General features: G+C 37.2%; 1 protein-coding gene across 7 annotated transcripts in view; it reads left to right on the forward strand.

The window, feature by feature from the left end:
* DNAJB9 (DnaJ heat shock protein family (Hsp40) member B9) overlaps nt 1-19,353 on the forward strand; it is a 410,662-nt gene that overhangs the window by 2,145 nt on the left and 389,164 nt on the right. For 5 of the 7 annotated variants that reach the window (XR_014295003.1, XR_014295004.1, XR_014295005.1 and 2 more), the window contains exon 3: nt 797-1,063. Coding sequence is in view for 3 of the 7 variants with exons in the window: in XM_082632570.1 (XP_082488696.1) it covers nt 797-1,063 (267 nt within the window). In the remaining 4 variants the exon portion in view is untranslated. Of the gene's footprint in view, nt 1-796; nt 5,840-19,353 lie in introns of those variants that run through there. The other 2 variants (XM_082632571.1, XM_082632569.1) reach the window with 1 other exon arrangement.

Consider the following 19,353-nt stretch of genomic DNA (forward strand, 5'->3'; position numbering starts at 1 on the left):
AGGCTATTTTCTTATAACATATTTTGATCCTAGATGTGTGGAAGTATATACTTTTATTGGCATTCAGATCTGAAAATGTTGAAAATGTATTACTTCATTCTTTTGTTATTTATAAAGTTGCTTATTATTTCTATGTCAAAAGGAATTTTAGATACCCAAAACTTATGAATTAATTTAAGAAAGTTTTTATGAATTATGGAGATTAAATATAAAAATATTAAGCATAAAAAAATTAAATGGGCTCTAAAATGCCTTGTTTTTTTTTCTTCCTCACTTGGTCTACATCTCAAAGCCACATTTGTCTTTAAAGGAAAAGTATGAAACAAGTTTTGACTTAAGACTAATTCTAAAACATTGCATCTCCTGAGCATTTAGTAATTAATGGTGGGTGGAGGTAACTGAGTAGGGAGTTGGAGTTAAACATTTACTTCAACTAGTAAGTGAAAAATGTGAATTCCTCTGAATTTGCTCATTAACTTCTTTCATACAAGTGATGATTTTGCACAGATAATAAGAATAACTCTGAAATTGTTGCCCCCATATTTATTTGTATTAATAGTAGCACTTAACAAATATTTATTGGTTATTTACTAGAGGCAGGCATTGTGCTAACTGCTGATAGTATGCAGTGAATAAGACAAAGTATCTGCCTTTTGTGACTTCTAAATTTTCTCTTATGTTAGTAGCATTTGGTTTTATTTGTGATGTGAAATACTTTCATAAAATAAATTTAAGAGGTTTGGGTATATGTAATTTTGATTACTTCCAGTTACTAAAATATTTTTATTTCTTTCAGCATATGAAACACTCTCAGATGCTAATAGGCGAAAAGAATATGATACACTTGGACATAGTGCTTTTACTAATGGTAAAGGACAAAGAGCTAGTGGAAGTCCTTTTGAGCAGTCATTTAACTTCAATTTTGATGACTTATTTAAAGACTTTGGTTTTTTTGGTCAAAACCAAAACACTCGGTCCAAGAAGCATTTTGAAAATCACTTCCAGGCACGCCAGGATGGTTCCAGTAGACAAAGGCACCATTTCCAGGAGTTTTCTTTTGGAGGTGGGTTGTTTGATGACATGTTTGAAGATATGGAGAAAATGTTTTCTTTTAGTGGTTTTGACACCACCACCAATCGACATACAGTACAGACTGAAAATAGCTTCCATGGATCTAGCAAGCACTGTAGGACTGTCACTCAACGAAAAGGAAATATGGTTACTACATACACTGACTGTTCAGGGCAGTAGTTTGTCCTTTTTCTGTTCTCTTTAAACCCAACTAGTTGACTCTCCTTCAATATCTTTGATGCAGAACCAATTTTTTGTGAACTATTTTGACAAGTGCATGATTTCACTTAACTTGATAATAGCTATCAAATATATTTAAATTGTTTTTGAGAAATTCCGCAACATTCAGTTAGTAGAGAAATAGCTAATTATTATTTTCCCTGATTAGGCAAGGTTCTTTAAGAAAAGATATTATAATTCTGCCTTGTCTTTTTTCTCTACCTGCCCTTGGGCTTATTAACATGACCAGTTTTATTACCAAGAAAAAAATGAGTTTGCCTGTTAAATATTTAAAGGTTAAATTTTAAAAGTTATTGTAGATTTAAATTGTGTGAACTTGAATGATTTTTTTGCAGTGAAACCTTTGCTAATTTAAAATTGCATGCTCTGTAGCCTCTCTGACTTGGGTCACAAAATGTATGTGAAACTGTATAATTGAGTCGTTCAGCAAAGGATAACAAGCAGTATCTTGGTTAATTTCCACTGAAATCTTCAGAAAGGTATGGTTTAATATTTACCAGAGAGCCATGCAGAAGAATTTGAGTAAAGGAAATGATTGTATTGCTCATAGTCATTTAGACTCAAAGTTGAAAACTTAACATTGTCCAGAGTTTGTTACGTGTTTGGTCCCTGGCTAATGATTTTGTAGTGTTGAAATCATAGCTATTTTACACATCTTTTCACATTTCTTTCTTAATTGTTGATGCTCTAGGTCTTAGTATGGATTTATGTATTCTTGTGTGTGTGTGTGGTTTTTCTTCTTTGCCCTCATCTTTAGAGATTGACTAATACCTCATTCTGTTTATAAAAACAGCCAGTAATTTCTGTGCAACCTTATTATGTGCAATATTTTTAAATCCTAAGAAATGTGTGCTTTTGTTTTCAGATAGACATTTCTTTAGTTCCGCACTTTTCCGTGTTATACTCCACATGAGTATTAATCCTATGGATACATATTAAAACTAGTAAATATCTCATACACCTTTGTGAGTGAGAGAAATATAATATTTACAATATGATGTTCTCTGTTGTCATTTTACTGTTAAAAGTTTATTCAGCAATTCTGGAGATAGGAAGGGTATATAAGCAATTGGGCTGCTTATACTGATCATAGACCATATTCTAGAAGTTACTTTTCACTAACCTGAAACCCTGAGGTGACCTTGTTAGATTGCCGTTTAGTAATTTCTCTTGCTTTTTTATCGTCCTCCATCCTCCTTCCCTCACAGATTTTGGTAGCTTGAAGATTTTGTTAATTATAATTGTGGTGTATTTGTTTGCTAGGAACAAGTATTCTTGCCCCTGTTGCTTTCCTCTTTAGGCCTGGTTGGGAAAAAGCAGACTTTGCATGAAGCTTTATTTGTTAGTGATCATCTTTAATTTGACATCTGTGAAGAAAATGAATTTATTCTATTATATTTATGTACCTTAATTACTTCCTGAAAGTTATACCCACTACTTTTGTTTGATAATGAGAAAATAGCCATACATTGTATTTTGGTCTGAGGATTATCTGTGGCCTATTAAACAGAACAAATGAGGCAAAAAAAAAAAAAAAAGTTTTCAAATGACGAACTTCAAGGATTATTTTAATATTGTTAGCATCTGTACCCTTGACTATCTTTCTTGTTTCTCCCATTTTAAACATTTATTTGAACCCCTTCTTTTTTTTTAACCTCCCATTTGGCTGTTTGGCATACTTTTTGCAGGGAAAAATGTACCATGAATCATAACTCTTACGGCACAAACTAAATATAATGACGCTTAGGTAATCTACAGGTATGTGTGTGTGAGTAGTTAGTTATATAAGCAACTAGAAATTAGACCAGTAATCAACATGAAAGTTTCCTCAGTAATTAAAAATTTTTCTTCTTTATAGTTTATACAGGTTGAATGCACAAGGAGAATGGTAAACTCCTATAGTTATGAAATGACCAAGACAGTAGCTTAATCTACACTCCCTACACAAGAAATCTATAATTTTTTTTCTTTGGCATAAAATAGTAATATTCATAACATGACTTAATCTTTTTCTTGAACTAATTTCTCTAATTCTTCAAGTTTTCTGGATTGAGTATGTCCTGCATTGGATGCTATAGTGCATGTGGTAGGCATGAAATTCTTTTGGTGCTCCAGTTGGTAGGTAGTTTTGTGCTCTAAATTTCAGGTCCAATTCTGAGATTAGTTCCATGAAAATTTAGGTTGCCCAAGGTCAATTAAGAATTTGTACAATCCTGGAGTAGTTATTCTAATTTTTTGAAGAAAAAGCAAATAAAAACACACTAGAGGAAAATGAGTCTATTGCCAAACAATAAAGAAGAGATTGGTATCAGCAGTAGGTCTCTTAAGGTTTTATATTTTTCATGTTAATGCTGGCATCTTTAGTTTCAGGTGACAGGTTGAATAAAATCAGTCATGATTGTTTCCCCTCTTGGTCCCAATGACAGAAAATATAATAATGAAGTTGTAAACATGCTGTAAAACAACATACAGAATTTTTGAGGCATGATATAAAGGAAAAGGTATAAAGCAGAAGAAATTGAATTGAGAGGGAAATCAGAGAACCACAGTCAAGGTGTTCTGGAGAAGTTTTTAAGTCTCAGATTTTTAAGAGGGGTGGGGAAGGGGAAGCAAAGTGAAAGAATGGGCCAGAGTAGAACTTCATGGGGAACCCTTGCCCTTTTCTCTCCCCTTCAGGTCAACCGTTGACAGCTTTTTCTGCAGGTCAGGGACTTAGGATAACTTGAAGAAAGAGATTATCCCTGGGCAGGCTCCCCATTTGAGGGTATTGAGATGCCAGAAAAAGAGCAGAGGTGAAGTGAATTTTCACTTGGTGATGGAGTGGGTGCTGGTGAGTAATAGCAGCCCTCCACTCCCAGAGTAAATAAAGCCGTCTTACTTTGGCATGTGTAGGGAACAATAACTTCTGCGTGCTGACAACATACTCACCTGCAGTTGCCTGCAGGTTGAAATACCCTGACAACTTAAAAGAAACCATAGCTCCTATTCAAAAAGGAGCTTTAACACAGGCATACATAACTGCTGAAGAAACTGCTTTTCTCATCTCTCTGTGCAAGTTGATGTAAGTCCTTCTTAAACACATAACAGATGCCCAAGGAATTCAGACATTTAAGGAAAATCAACAGTAAGTAAGAGAAACTCTAACATCCAACCCTGTATTTACTGACATGCATCAGTGAATCAGGCATAGGTCCTTATCTTACCTAACCTGCTTACACCAACGTTTCCTTCCATGTGGTGATGGTGTCAGACAGGATTAGATGAAACAGTATGAATCCACATTTAGTTTACATTTACATCAACCACAGCCAAAGTCAGTGGAAGATACAGCAGATGTGCAGTGTGTCTGTTCCCTATTGTTAAAAAACAAAATTCACATGAGTGAATTTTAAAAATCTTAACTGCCTTTATTCAACGACTCATGTGTTAGGCAGCTTTCCACCTAGCTGATAGAAAGGAGCTCTGAGGAACTAAACAACATGAAAGACAGGCAGGAAGAAGCAGGACAAGGAAGTTATACCAGCAAAAAGTTGTCACAAGGTCACTTTCCTTTAGGGGGTGGCAGGAGTCTGTCAGGCAGATTACGTCACTAGTGCCCATCAGGTAGTTCCTGATTGGGTTAAGATTCCATTTCTGGGAGAGCTGAAACAGTACTTAAGCCTTGGTTAGGTGTTGTGGGGCTTAGCATAAACAACTCCGTTTTGGGCCTGTTCTATTTTTCATGCTACCATGCAGGCCTTATTTTGACTATCTTCTGTGAAATTCAGATTCTTCCTCTTAGCTCAACTTTGCTACTCAAACCACTCTCCAACTTCTCTTCATTCCTTGCACTGTGGTTGAACTACCCAGTGAAGGGGAGCAGAATTTGCCACCCCAAAAATATGCCTCTTTGGCATAAGGATTATCTTACACTGATTATTGTAAACAAAAAAAATCATAAGAGAAGCTCAGAAAACCAAGTAAATGGTACCCTTCTATAAGAGACGTTTACATTTATAAGGAAATCTTCATTTTTAAGTGTGTCTTCCTCTCTGGACAAGGAAGAGGAGGATGACTAAATCTCTAGGAACTCTTAGCAGTGGGGAAGGCATGGGCTTAAATCAACACAACAACCATATCCTTGCTTACTGTGCTTTGCCTGAAAATCTCCCATAACTGCCCCCCACTCCAAACATCTTTTTCATCTTTTTGTGTCTTTCCGTAGGTGATGGCTTGGGCCATTCCTGAGTGTTACTCAGTTTTCCTGTCTATCTCCCATATATACAGGAGGTACACGTTATTAAACTTCTTTTTGTTTTTCTCTTGCTAATCTGTCTTTTATTACCTGGATGGGGGCGTTCCTCAGCAAAGAGGAGGACCCTCTAGGAGGGTAGAGGAAAAATAATTTTTACTCCTTTACACTAGATAATTTGCTATGCAATTTTATTTATTGTCATTGATAATGTAAGGAGTATGGGGTGCAGGTGCTTACATTCTCTTGAAAGGAGATCGGTAATAACCATAATAAAATAATTACTGTTGACTTAAATAGACTGCCAGTAATTTCTCCAGCAAAAATGGGTTTATTTGGGATCAACAAAGAGTTGCCATTCAGGGTCTGTAAACCATGGCAAACCACATCCAATTCTGGCAAACCACATCCAATTCCCCAGCAAAAATGGAGAGGAGAATTATTTCATAGAGGGGAAAAGGAAGCCGAGAGGGTTATAGTAAAGAGTCCATAGCTTTTCATTGGCTGAGTTGTGACAGTCTCAGCCGACTTCTCGTCAGGAAAGAAAGGAAGTGTTTCTTCTTCCTGTTGGGCTCTGCTATGGTGGTAAGGTGTGAGAGCTCCCATTCTGGTCTACCCATTCTATTTAAATAATTGAGATTTCTGTTTATTAACTTTTTACTTTATTATGTAAGGTGATACACTCTACAAAAGAAAGGAAGTGTAATACAGGGGAAGGATATTGGCAGGGCAGGCAGGTCAAAAACGTGTTGCAATTTTCAACTGGATGGTCTGTGTAGGCTTCATTGAGAAGGTGAATTTGCAGGCTTGAGTTATTTGTATGGAAGATGGAAATGTGTGACAAGTTCTAGGAAAATCAAAGAAGCCAGTGTAGCTGGAGGTCAGTGACACAGGGGAGTAGTTGGAGATGAGTTTATAAAGATAGTGGGGTAGGGGGCAGGACAGATCATGTAGGGCTTTGTCAGCTTTTGTAAAGGGTTTGGCATTGGAATGTGATGTGATAGCTGAGTTTCGAGCAAATAAATGACTTTATCTTCTATACTGGCTGCTGTGTTGTTAATAGACTATAGAGGGGCAACTGTGGAACAGAGAGGCCAGTTAGTCTATTTCCCTATTCCAGGATGAGAAATTGGTGCAGCTCACACTCTACACCAGGAGAGTAGTGGTGGCAATGGTGGGAAGTGGTTGCCAGTAGGAATTGCTTACCGATTGGATATAGACATCAAAGAGGAGAAAAGGATGATTCCAAGTTTAGTGTTTATAGAGAACCAGAAGGATAGTTGCCATTAACTAAGATGGGGAAAGTTGCAAGAAGACATTTAAGAGGGAAGATGGGAAATTCATTTTGGACATACCAACTTAGCGACAATGTGTAGAGGGTTGGAGATAGGCCTGGAATTTGGAGAGAGAGTGGAGCTGAAGATGTGTATTTTGGAATTGTCAAAATATAGGGAATATTTTAAACCATGAGTGTAAATGAAATCACCAAGGGAATATTTATAGATATAAAAAGAAACAATCCAAGAACTGAACCCTCAGGTGCTCTAAAATTAAAAGTACAAGGAGAAAATGAGGAACCCATAAAGGTATCTGAGAAGCAGCAGCCAATGAGTTAGGAGTTTTGTGTCTTGAGAGAAAGTGAAACAAAGTTTATCAAGAAGTAGAAAGTGGTCAACTTTGTAAAATGCTGCCACTGAGTCCAGTAAGAAGATGCCTGAGAAGTAGCCATTGTTCTTTCTAGCAATATAGAGCTCAGAAATGAACTTGACAAGACTAATTTTTATCAAGTGGTGGGGGTGTGCCTCATTGGAGCAGGTTTAGAGAGAATGGCAGCAAAACTAAGTGCTTTTAAAGAAATTTGGAAAAGAATTTATACTGAATATATTTTTGGACAGAATTTTTAACACGGATATTTTACTAGAGTTTCAATTATGACTCCATATGTGAGTAGCAAATAGCTTGCTCTTCAGAATGAGGTTCTACAGGATGATAATAAATATGCTGTGGAAAAAAAATCATGTTCAAATAGATTTGTGAAATATAGATTAAGATTTGAATCTTGTTAAGTGTTTCTTTATAAGGGCGTTCAGTATTGTGATTTATAAGAAATATATGCTTGGTCATTTAGATGATCAGAATACATTTTTCATGTATACAGTTGACCCTCAAACAATGCAAGTTTGAACTACACAGGTCCACTTATACACAGATTTTTTCAATAAATACTTAAAATTTATTTTAAGTACTACACAATCTGTTGTTGGTTGAATCTGTGGTTTTGGAACTGTGGATAAAACAGGCTGACTATGAAGTTATACTCAGATTTTCCATTGCATGAGGTCAGTGCCCCTAACACCCATGTTGTTGAAGGGTTAGTAACTTGGCTTTCATTCAGTTCCCAAAACCTTTGGAATTTCCTGTGATGACAGCAAAGCAGTGTCTCTTGTTATGCTAACAATGTGACTTTTGGACCATACCTAAGGATGGGGGCTGGTTGCTAGAAGTGGGTAGAGGGTTAGAACTTTCAGTCCCACCCCTAGGCTTTTGGGAAGGGAAAGGAGCTGAAGATTGAATTGGTAACCAATGATTTAATCAATCCTGCCTCTGTAATGAAGCCTCTATAAAAACCAAAAAAAAAAAAAAAAGGAGAGAGTTTGGAGAGCTTCCAAATTGGTGAACACATGGAGATTAGGGAGAGTGGTGCACCTGGAGAGGTTGTGGAAACTTGGTGTCCTTTCCACATATCATGCTCTGTGCACCCCTTCCGTTTGGCTGTTCTTAGTCATATCCTTTTATGATAAATCAGTAAGTAAAGTGTTTCTCTGAGTTCTGTGAGCCTCTCTAGCAAATTAATAGAATCCGAGGAAGGAGTCCGGTGAACCTCCGGACTCCGGCCAGTTGGTCAGAAGCACAGGTGACAATCTGGGCTTGCAGTTGACATCTGGAGTGAAAAATAGTCTTGTAGGACTGAGCCCTTAACCTGTGGGATCTGACCCTGTCTCCAGATAGTGTCAAAATTGAGTTGAATTGTAGCACACCCAGCTGGTGTTAGGAGCATTACTTGGTGGTGTGGGGGGTAAACCTCCCCAAAACCTGTTGGAAATTTGGGTCCTTGAATACCCATTTATTGGGCTTCTCAGAGTTTTTTTGTTTTTTTTTTTTTTTTTCCGTACGCGGGCCTCTCACTGCTGTGGCCTCTCCCGCTGCGGAGCACAGGCTCCGGACGCGCAGGCCCAGCGGCCATGGCTCACGGGCCCAGCCGCTCCGCGGCACATGGGATCCTCCCAGACCGGGGCACGAACCCGCATCCCCTGCATCGGCAGGCGGACTCTCAACCACTGCGCCACCAGGGAGGCCCCTTCTCAGAGTTTTTAATAAGCTAACCTATATTGTGAATCTCCAGTAGAGATACTAAGTATGGTTTGGACCGTAGAATCATTTTTATTGAGTACCAAATCCAAGTGTGCCACTGCAAAAGTTTGGTGAATACTAAATAAATATAAAAAATAAATAAATAAAACTAACTAACTAAATAAATAAATAAAGCTGAATAACAAATCATAATGAATTTTTAGAACATGTGCATGAACACGTATTAAATAGCACTTCAAGTAGAGCAAGGATGATAGCATATATTATGCTTGTGCTCCCATTCTCCCCCTCCCTTTCTCTTTCTCTCTCATCTGTTTGAATTAAATATGACCTGAAAAAGATTATCCATCAAACCCATTATGATTTTATTTAGTGTAGCTTACATTTCATCAACATGCTTTTCTTCTTTTGATCACCACTCTGAATAACATTGTTTTTTTCAGAACTATTTTATACCTGTAAAAGCCATCATCAAGCAAATTATGACAATACAATTTATGTAAATGAAAAGCTCCTTTATTATTCTTCCAAGAAAATAAAAACTAGTCATTATTGTTTCTATATTGTATTTTAAAAATAAGACGGTACTTGAGGACAGAAGAGTCAAAGTGGATAAAGAGCGAATGATTCTTATAGTCTCCTCTGTTTACTTTTGGACTAGTATTAGGAACCGGTGCTATCAAACAGGTTCTGACAGTGAGGAATGAAATAATTACGGGCACACACACACCCCCATACATATTTTGCTTCTTGAAATATTCTTTGGCTATGTCTGCAAAATAATGGGGTACATGGAAACAGATCAAAATACTAATATAAGTGAGTAGTTTTGTCACAGTCTTTCAAGAATCATCTGTTCCTTTTTACTCTGCAAATATGCCTAAATTTAAAAAAAATTACTGGTCTTATTCCTAATGTAAACTTTTACGGTAAACTTCTGGTGAGATGGTCTCATCTTGTGGGGGGACATAAAGCATCCTTTTCTCACCCAACCCCGACCACACCAAAAAATAAATTATGACAAAAGGGTGACAGGGAGGGAGAGAGAGAAGGAGAATGGAAGGGGAGGAGCCGAAGATACCAAGTCTAGAAAAGCAGTGTGTAGAGTTTTTTGGGGAAGAGTTGCAGAGAAGTGGGCAGTATTTGGTGGGGAAAGTGGAGTGAAAAGAAGTTTCCTACAAAGTAGCAAGAATTCGCTTCACAGACATGGGGAAAATAATAGCACATGCTGAAGTGGAATGGAGTAGTGTCTCCAAATATCTGAGGGAAAAATGCTTTTGAACTTTGTAACCAAATAAATATTAATAGAAGGTGAACCCAAAATAAAGACATTTTAGAAATGCAAGAACTCAAAGATTACCATCCACATAACCCTTTTTGAAAAAAACTACTGGTTTTTTACTCTGAATTACAATGTACAAGAAGGGTTACAACATGGGAAACTAGACAGTGTGGCTGAGTATATACCCTCATGAAGAAATAAAGCTAGAAAGAAATTGAGAGCATACATTAGAATTTGACACTTGGGAATTTCTCATTTGGAAAACTGATATTATTTCTATTATTACTCAATTTACAACGAACTTGTTTATATAATATTATAAATGTTTTCAATCAATCTATAAAGAGTACACAAAAGTTAATTACATTTATTGGTTAATGATGTAAAATGTACCTCACATTGGGAAATAGAAGAAAAAAGGAGAGGAAAAGGCTTAGTGTACTAATTCTGTAATCTTTCATGGTAGGTGGTTGATTCTGTCTAAAGTTGATAAAGATCATGATTAGGTATATTATTTTCTATTTTAAATGACAACCACCAAAAGATCTGCTAATAGACACTGGTTACATGATAATTTCTGAGGAGTAGTACTGGGAGGTCAGGGAAGACTTACTTTGCATTTTATATCAACCTGTTGTGTTTGAATTGTTTGTGAATGCAATTTTTTCTACATTAGTATATTTTTAAAGAAAAAAAAAAGCTTGGTGTATCAGTTAGGATGCCTGCAACTAACAGAAAACCCCTAAATTAAATTTACTCAAGCAATACAAAGCTTATTCTCTTCTTTAACAAGGAGTCCAGAGGTCAGGCAGCTGCAGGAGTGGTATTTGCCAGGAATCTGGTTTTGCTTTTTCATAGCTGTCTGGGCTCTGATCTCTGTGTTGGCTTCATCCTGATGGCTGTTACGAGCCATGAAACCTTCTCTTGAATGCCCTCAAAAAAATTTTCCCTCCCATTTTATTGGCCAGAATTGTTCCATACTGTTACATGTTCACACCTAAACCAGTCGTTAACAAGGAGAATATGACCACCATGCTTGGTTTGGGCTAGTCAAGACCACCTGCTGGGGCTGTGGGTATTCTCCCCTACAACTCATGGTCTCCTGGAAAAGTATTGATACCTGGAGAAAAAGGTGCTTTATTAGAGAGGACTTAAGAGGATAAATGGGAAGGATGTATATATTACAAGCAGTTGAATATTTAAACTTAAAAAAAAGACTTCAGTGGTCTTGAATGTTTTTACTTCCTTTATAATTTATTCTTCACCATTAGATGTTTTTAAAGAGGATTGGGCTTTTCTCTTTGTACCCCCAAATGATAGCTGAGTTTTTGTTTCACTTAGGAACCAACCCCACCTTAAATATTGTAGAATCTTGGCATTGGTAGGTTTAATGTTTATGGTTTCAACTATTTGGGACAGACCCCAAAGTTCCATAATATAAGAATTCGTGATTTTTCTGGGGTATAAAATTGAATTCCATACCTTGCTAGTCTATCATTCAGGATATAGTCATTTAGGTAGTAAGTAGGCCTAGTCACCTATTCAGCATCTACATGTCAAAATATCTTTGAATAGTTTGTATTTATCATTATGTAGGCATTTTAAGAGGGAAATTATTTGCTAAATGGTGTTCACTGAATTTGAGATATAAGTCTCCTTCATCAAAGTCAAGGCTATTACATTCTTTTTCGTGTGAAGATTGGTTGCTACCCTCACCCATTTACCTGATCAAATCTTTTGCACCCACCCCTTTCTGTTCTGCCCCATCCTGCCTCTGTCAAACCTCAGTTTTCCTCATTTATTTGAATACTGGCTTTGAATTTTAACTACTGGCCTGTAGGGAGTCAAATCTACACCTGGATCATTTCCCTTAGCCTTGGCCCTGCCAACTCATTGTTTTCATCTTTCCCCCACCAAGCTATGCTGGTGACATCCCAGAGATGCCTCATGGTAGTCTTTTTTTTTTGGTTACAACACATTATGTAATTATCACTCACTAAATTAGCAACTTAAAGACTTTCCACTATTTAATTTTTTAAACTTGATTTCCTATTATTCAAATACAATTTCACATAATAATAATCACTTGAAGAATTACATGATACATTACACATATTAGGGAAAAGTCACTAAAATTCTCTGCTGATATTTTACAGTTTACTTTTAGTTACAACTAAATGTATTAATATGTATGTATTATTTAGAAGAGCAATAACGTTTTCTTGTTTTAAATGAGTTTTCTTAGCATTTTCTACATTATATTACATGTTTCATAATTAGAAATGGAATGAACTGGTGTTTGCTAATGCATATTATTTGGTTATTTATTTGTATTCATTCTTAACATTTAGATAATACTGATTCTCACTCCCTGATGCATAGATCAGGAATATAGGCCCACATAGATCTGAAATATAAGATAATGGGAAAAAAATTTTTTACTTTGCTTTTCAGGGAGGGTTTTGATTCCTTCATCTCTGTTCCTTTCCCTGTGTAGGCAGAGGTGTTAATGTTAGTTGGCATAGGCTGGTCTATGCTGCAGTAATATATTAGTCACATTCATTTTCTTAAATATTGGAATAGTATCAAAATAAATATGCCTAATGACTATATTATGTAATGCTATATTTTCGAAAAAGGAATAGCTATAAACCAGCTTCTCCCAAAGTGTGTTATGTGTGTGTTCAATGAAAATAAGAATTCTATAGTCACGTATGGGAAAGAGTAGGTTTCCTCATTCTCCTAAGACTTCTCAAAGTCTTTAATATGCTAATTTTTACATTGGATAGCTCTAAGAAGCAAATATAGTTTGAGGCATTTCTAAAATCTATGATCAAAAAACGTTTTTTCTAGGAGCATCTCTTTGGACCAATTAAGTAAGAGAAGAATTCCGTGTAACACTCTGGAAACTCAGGGCTAGAAATACCTTTAAATCTAATTAAAGAACAAACTTTTGTGGAAAAGGTAAGCTTTTAAAAACTACTGTAAAAGCTTTCCATGAATAAGTGTTAGGACTAATATCCCTTATAGCGCTACTATGGGCAGTAGAGAAAATTTATTACAAGAGTGATTTGAAGAGTCATGACATTAAAAGTGTAAAGCACTGGGCTTCTCTGGTGGCGCAGTGGTTGGGAGTCCGCCTGCCGATGCAGCAGACATGGGTTTGTACCTCGGTATGGGAAGATCCCACATACCGCGGAGCGGCTGGGCCCGTGAGCCATGGCTGCTGAGCCTGCGCGTCCAAACCCTGTGCCACAACAGTGAGAGGCCCGCATACCGCAAAAAAAAAAAAAAAAGTGTAAAGCACATGTATATAGTATTACCTTTCCTTTCTTTGTTATAAATGTTAAAAAGCTCTGGATTACAGTTAGATGTTGGTCATAAAGGCAGAATACCTATGATTAAGAGATACATTATGCATGGTAATGCATCTTAAGCGGTAAGAGCCTAAAAGTCCTCCTTTTCGTATTCTCAGAATGCTCACTGACTTCTCAGTGTCAGTTTGCCACCTGGAAAATGACATAAAAATTATGAATATAGTAAACTAGCATTGGGGAAATCAGAAAATTCACCTAAATGGAAAAAAGTGCAAAGATAAATGCATCGATACTCATTCATAGCTGGCAATCTTCTTTCTTCATTGAGAAAATGGAAGTAGTCTGAAAAGAACTTCCCAAGTTTCCCATCATCTTCCTATAGTAGCAGCTCCACTTTCTCTGCCTTTCCATGAGCCCAGCTACCATCAATAAGCTCCTCAAGTTCCCTCCTAAAGCCAACCCCTCCACCATACACTGGATCACATCACTCAGAGCATTCAAAAATACTTTCCCAAAAATTCTTCCTTCCTGCTCCTGTTACCAGTTTTTTGCTTTTCATTCAGTAATTCCTACCAGAGAACAAACCTGTTGTTCTTTCTCCTACATTAAAAACAAATTTTTGTCTTGACTCCACTTTTCCAACCAATTGCTGTCTCATTTCTTTGCTCATCTTTGTAGCAAGACTTCTCCAAAGAGTTTCCATTCCCACCACTCTACCAGAACTTCTCTCGTCAGGGTTATTGATGAGCTCCACACTGCAAAATCAATGTCAAATAGCAGATAAATTGGCCACTTCTCAGGCCTCATTTTACACACAGTTCAATATTCTCCTCCTTAATATTCTTTCTTAGTTCCCAGAACACCAAACTCTTGGTTTTTCTTGTCCCTCATTGGTTGTTGCTTCTCAGTTTCCTTTGCTGATTCTTCCTTCTCTCCTTTGCATCTTCTCAGCCATGGTTCCTCCCTCTTTTCTTTCTTCTCCCCTCCTCTCTCTTCCCTTACTTTCTTTTCTCTTTCCTCTTCTTCCCTTCCCCTTTCATCTATTATCTCTCTTCTATTCCTATTACACTTATTCCTTTCATGTCCTCTTTTCATGGTTTTAAAGTCATAAGTATACCTGCCACTTCCAAATTTCTGTCTCTGGGCCGGATCTCTCTCCTAAACTCACATTCATATATTCAACTATCTAAAGTACAGTTCTACTCAACATATCTAAAATAGAATTCTTGATATTCCAACTCAGATCTGCTCCATCTCAGCTGATTGTCAGTCCATCCTGCCAGGTGCTCGGGTTGAAACCTTCGACTGATTCTTTTTTTTTAACATTTTTATTGGAGTATAATTGTTTTACAATGGTATGTTAGTTTCTGCTTTATAACAAAGCTAATCAGTTACACTTATACATACATCCCCATATCTCTTCCCTCTTGCATCTCCCTCCCTCCCACCCTCCCTATCCCACCCTTCTAGCTGGTCACAAAGCACCGAGCTGATCTCCCTGTGCTATGCGACTGCTTCCCACTAGCTAGCTATTTTACATTTGGTAGTGTATATACGTCCATATATACACTACCACTCTCTCACTTTGCCTTGGACTGATTCTTGATTTCTTTCTTGCTCTTGCACTCCCACCCCATAGCCAATTTTACTGGCTATACCTTCAGAATATTTTCAGAATCTCACAACTTCTTATCACCCCAATATCAATACCACCATCATCCCTCATATGGATTAGTGGGTAAAGGTAAATTTCCATCCTTTATTCCTTATATTGTGTTACCAAACCAGCAACTAAGATGATCCTTTTAAAAGGTAAGTCAGAACTTGTCATGTCTCTGCCCAAAGCTTTCCATTTACTCTATTCTCATTCACAGTAGAGGCTAAATCCTCCACAATATTCCACAAAGTATTATACAATCAACCCACCCTCCCCCTTAGCTCACTAATTTTATCTTCTACTCCTTTTCCCCTTGTTCATTCTGTTCCTGCCAGGCTGGGCTTCTTAATCTTCCAGGAACATACCAGGCATGCTTCCTCCTTAGGGCTTTTGCACTACCTATTTCCTCTGTTTGGACCACTCTTCTACCATATGACCAACCCTTTCACCTTCTAGTCTTAGCTCAAATGTCACCTTTTCAGTGGAACCTCCTGGCCCACCCTATTTAATACTACATGGTGTCCCTCCTCCTCCACCCTCCCCATCCCTTTCATCTCCATTTTTTTTTACACACAGTCGTATTTGCTTACTTATTATGTTATTATGTGTTTCTTCTTGATAGCCTGTAAGTTCCATGAGGCTAGGAATCTTTATTTTGTTCACTGATGTGTCTTAAGTGCCTAGGTCTGTGACCGGCATAGAGTGGATACTCAGTATTTACTGAATGAATGAATTAGACATCTCAATGAGATGTGCATATCTCAGCAATTTGATTTTTGGAAACATTACAGTATTTTATCTCATGGGGGTTAATCTGAATAGGGACATTTTAATTATACCAGATAAATGACATCTGTTCATAAAGATATTGAGAATCTAACATAGTCATCTAGCAGATTTTCTTTTCCTCCCAAATGATAACATCTCTTGCTATAAGTTTTTTCTCATTGTTTTTCTTTCAGACATTATAGTGTTAGAAAATAATATTCTGTTCAAATACCATAGTCCCAAGCTCTCAGAGATAGTATCTCATAAGAAATTATTTTTGAAAGGAGACAAAAATGCAGTTTATATATTGATACTGGTGGATCTTCAGGTACTCAGAAAACTAGGATGTGGCTCCTCACTTATAAGAAGATCAAAGGGGAACTTTAAAAGAACATTTACTGAGTTAAGAAGTTAAAATCAGCTGTTAACTCTCTTTATATAGACACTCTTTACTGCATGGGAATGTGTGAGCTTATTTTTCAAAAACTTTGAAAATAATAAATCTTCCTTCTCCCAACTCCTTTGAGCTGTGTGCACAGGGCCCTAAACATGCAATTTAAATTTTACTTTAAAGCTATAATAATGGTGTACTGAAAATGTCCCCTATTTGGTAATTACAAATAAACAAAAGAATTCTGTTTTTTCCAACACTTCTGGAATATTTTTAAATTGATCATAAAGTAGGTAAAAGAAAATCTCAATGAATTCATGTTTGGACAATTTATAGAATGTGCTTTCAGCCGAGACTGCTAATAGAAAGAATGATGTGAACTTGATGCTGCCAAGGGTTACATTATGGCAACAGGGAAAGGGCTTCCATGGGGGACTTCAGAGCCATTTAGCCCAGGATCCAGTTATGCCTGAAGCCAATACTTGCCTTGGACTCCTCGGTTATGTGAGACCAAAAAAAAAAGTCATCTTTTTACGTTAGTTAGACTGATGTAGTTGAATTCTAGCAACTGCCACTCAATTAAATCCTTCATCAAGTGTCAGGAGCAATAAGGAATCACATTGGGTTGTCCCAGAGAAGGAAGGGGGAGGACAGGAGGACAAAGGAAGATTATGCTGGATATGTGCTGACCTTGTGAAGAGAGGGATCCTCTGAGACTGGGAGGAAGCAGTGATGGCAGATTAAAGATGGCAGAGCCTCCTTTGCCACTCAGCTGCCCTGGAAGACTCCATGGAGACAGTACATGCAGGTCTATGGTTTGATCCCTGAGTATCTCAGTCTTAATAGCATTTTTGTTAAGTCCCTGTGACCAGTCCTGTGGTCATTATACAAATGACCCGAAGTTGTGCTGAGGCATGACAGGGTTATCCAGTTGCCCCAGTATGCTATAAAATATTTTCATTTTCACTGAATTCCCTGATGTAAAAAAGAGGTTGGAAAGCACTAGAGAGGATTGCATTGTGGAGCTTCTATCGCAGTGTCTGTAGTAGGTAAAATAGTGGCCTTCCCAAGATGTCCATGTTAATTCCCGGAACCCATGAATATTAGGTACGTGACAGGGGAGAATTAGGTTGCAGATTGAACTCTGTGTGTTAATCATCTTTTACATAAGGAGGTTATCCTGGATTGTTTAGGAGGGGCTAATATAATCACAAGGGTCTTTAAATGGGTCAAAGAGAAGCAGAAGAGTCAGAATATGAGAGACGGTGTCCCAAGAAGGACTTGATTTGTCATTGCTGGCTTTGAAGGTGGAGGAGAGGGCTACTAATGAAGGCAGCTTGATTTTAGCCCAGTAGAGTCCATTTCAGACTTCTAACCTCTTAGAACTATGAGATAATAAATTTGTGTTGTTTTTTAGCTGCTAAGTTTGTGATAATTTGTTGCAGCTACAATAGGAAAATAATATAGGGTCCTGTAGAGGACAGAGGTTCAGTGCTTGATGGAAAAATCAGGCAGCAGAAGGTGGATGATGATGACAGATGTGGACTAAGGGCCAGGCCTGCCCCATTTTGCTGTCACCATCTTAGTCTCAGGATTCTCATACATTTCTCAGAGGGTGGCAGGGTGTACCAGTAATGGTATTTACCATCCCATCAGCAGGTAGGTGGGAGATCCAAACCAGATTTAATTTTATTTGGAAAATGAGGTGCTTGCATCAGAATACCATGGAACAATGAAAGTGTTGTTTATCAATTGTGTAACATCAATTTTGAATTTTGTTCATTTATACTCTTTTGAAGTCGCTTTTTGAACCAATTACCAGTGTCAAGTCTTTACAACTGTCTGTAAAACCCCCAACTGTCCTTTTCCTGGAGGATTTCTATTGTATGAAGTTCATACGTTTCTCCCTTTTGACGTTATTCTCACCAGCAGTAGCATTACTCCATCATTGTTTATAACCGTCACTAAACTTTCATGAGCTCTTTTTCAACTTGCACCCGCTTCGAGCACTAGCCAGCTCACTACGAATCTCGTCCCTTCTGTTCTTGACCATCCCTCCCACCTCAGTGAACGCTGTTGGGCCCAAACCCTTCTCTTCCCGCTTCATCCTCATCTGAAGACATCCTGTTGTCTTGTTATCTTAAAGGCGCTGATCGTCATGAAAGATCATGAATTTATCCTCTGTTAGGATTCTAACTAGTCTTCATACTCTTCAAACACCACCCATTACAGTGTGTTAAAAGCTTTCTTTTTATTCCATTCTTTGACCTTTACATATATTTTTTTCTGTTACCTCTCCAGTGAATTCTGTGCACCACATTATTAAAAATAATTATCATTTGTCTATCAACTTCCCAAATTTTGAAATTTGAAGTTGATGTGAAACAGTTTCTGCCATATAATAAAAACGCAAAAACAATTCAGTGTCATTTCAAATGGAATCATACTACGAATTAGGCTGATAAGCTGTTATATTGGTGGTACCTGGTCACATCTTTTTTCTTTTCCCACCTATTCTCAGTAATGATAGGAACTCTCAGACATTTAATTTTACTTGTTGACTGTGTCTTGGGTAGTCAGGTGCTATTTTTCATATATCTTAAAGTATTTTCCACATTAAACTGTAACATAAAGAGTGACTTTACAGTCTTTAGTGCTGCTATTCTCATAAAAATCACTTGGTATATATTGGTTGAATTGTAGTTTAAGACATAGTCTTTGTTTTAATTAGATGGATTAAAAAATGTATTGCCCAGAGGTGAAAAGACTTTCTTCAAAATGATATTTTTCATTTTTTCCCAGTATTATTAGGAAAGAAGAAGAAACTACCTTTATTCTGTTTAGCTTACTGCCTGAAGGACAGATTTTTTTCATTTAGTTTCTCTGATGCATTAGTATTTGTGATAGAGCAGAAGCTGGAACATTACAAATGTCCGCAATTGTTTGCAGTGCTGTAGGGAATAAAATGTTGTTAATATCTATTACTGGACTAAATGAATGAAGTAGCCAGAAACAAATATGATT

The sequence above is a fragment of the Mesoplodon mirus genome (assembly GCF_964341445.2).
Source record: "Mesoplodon mirus genome assembly, chromosome: 9".
NCBI lineage: Eukaryota > Metazoa > Chordata > Mammalia > Artiodactyla > Ziphiidae > Mesoplodon > Mesoplodon mirus.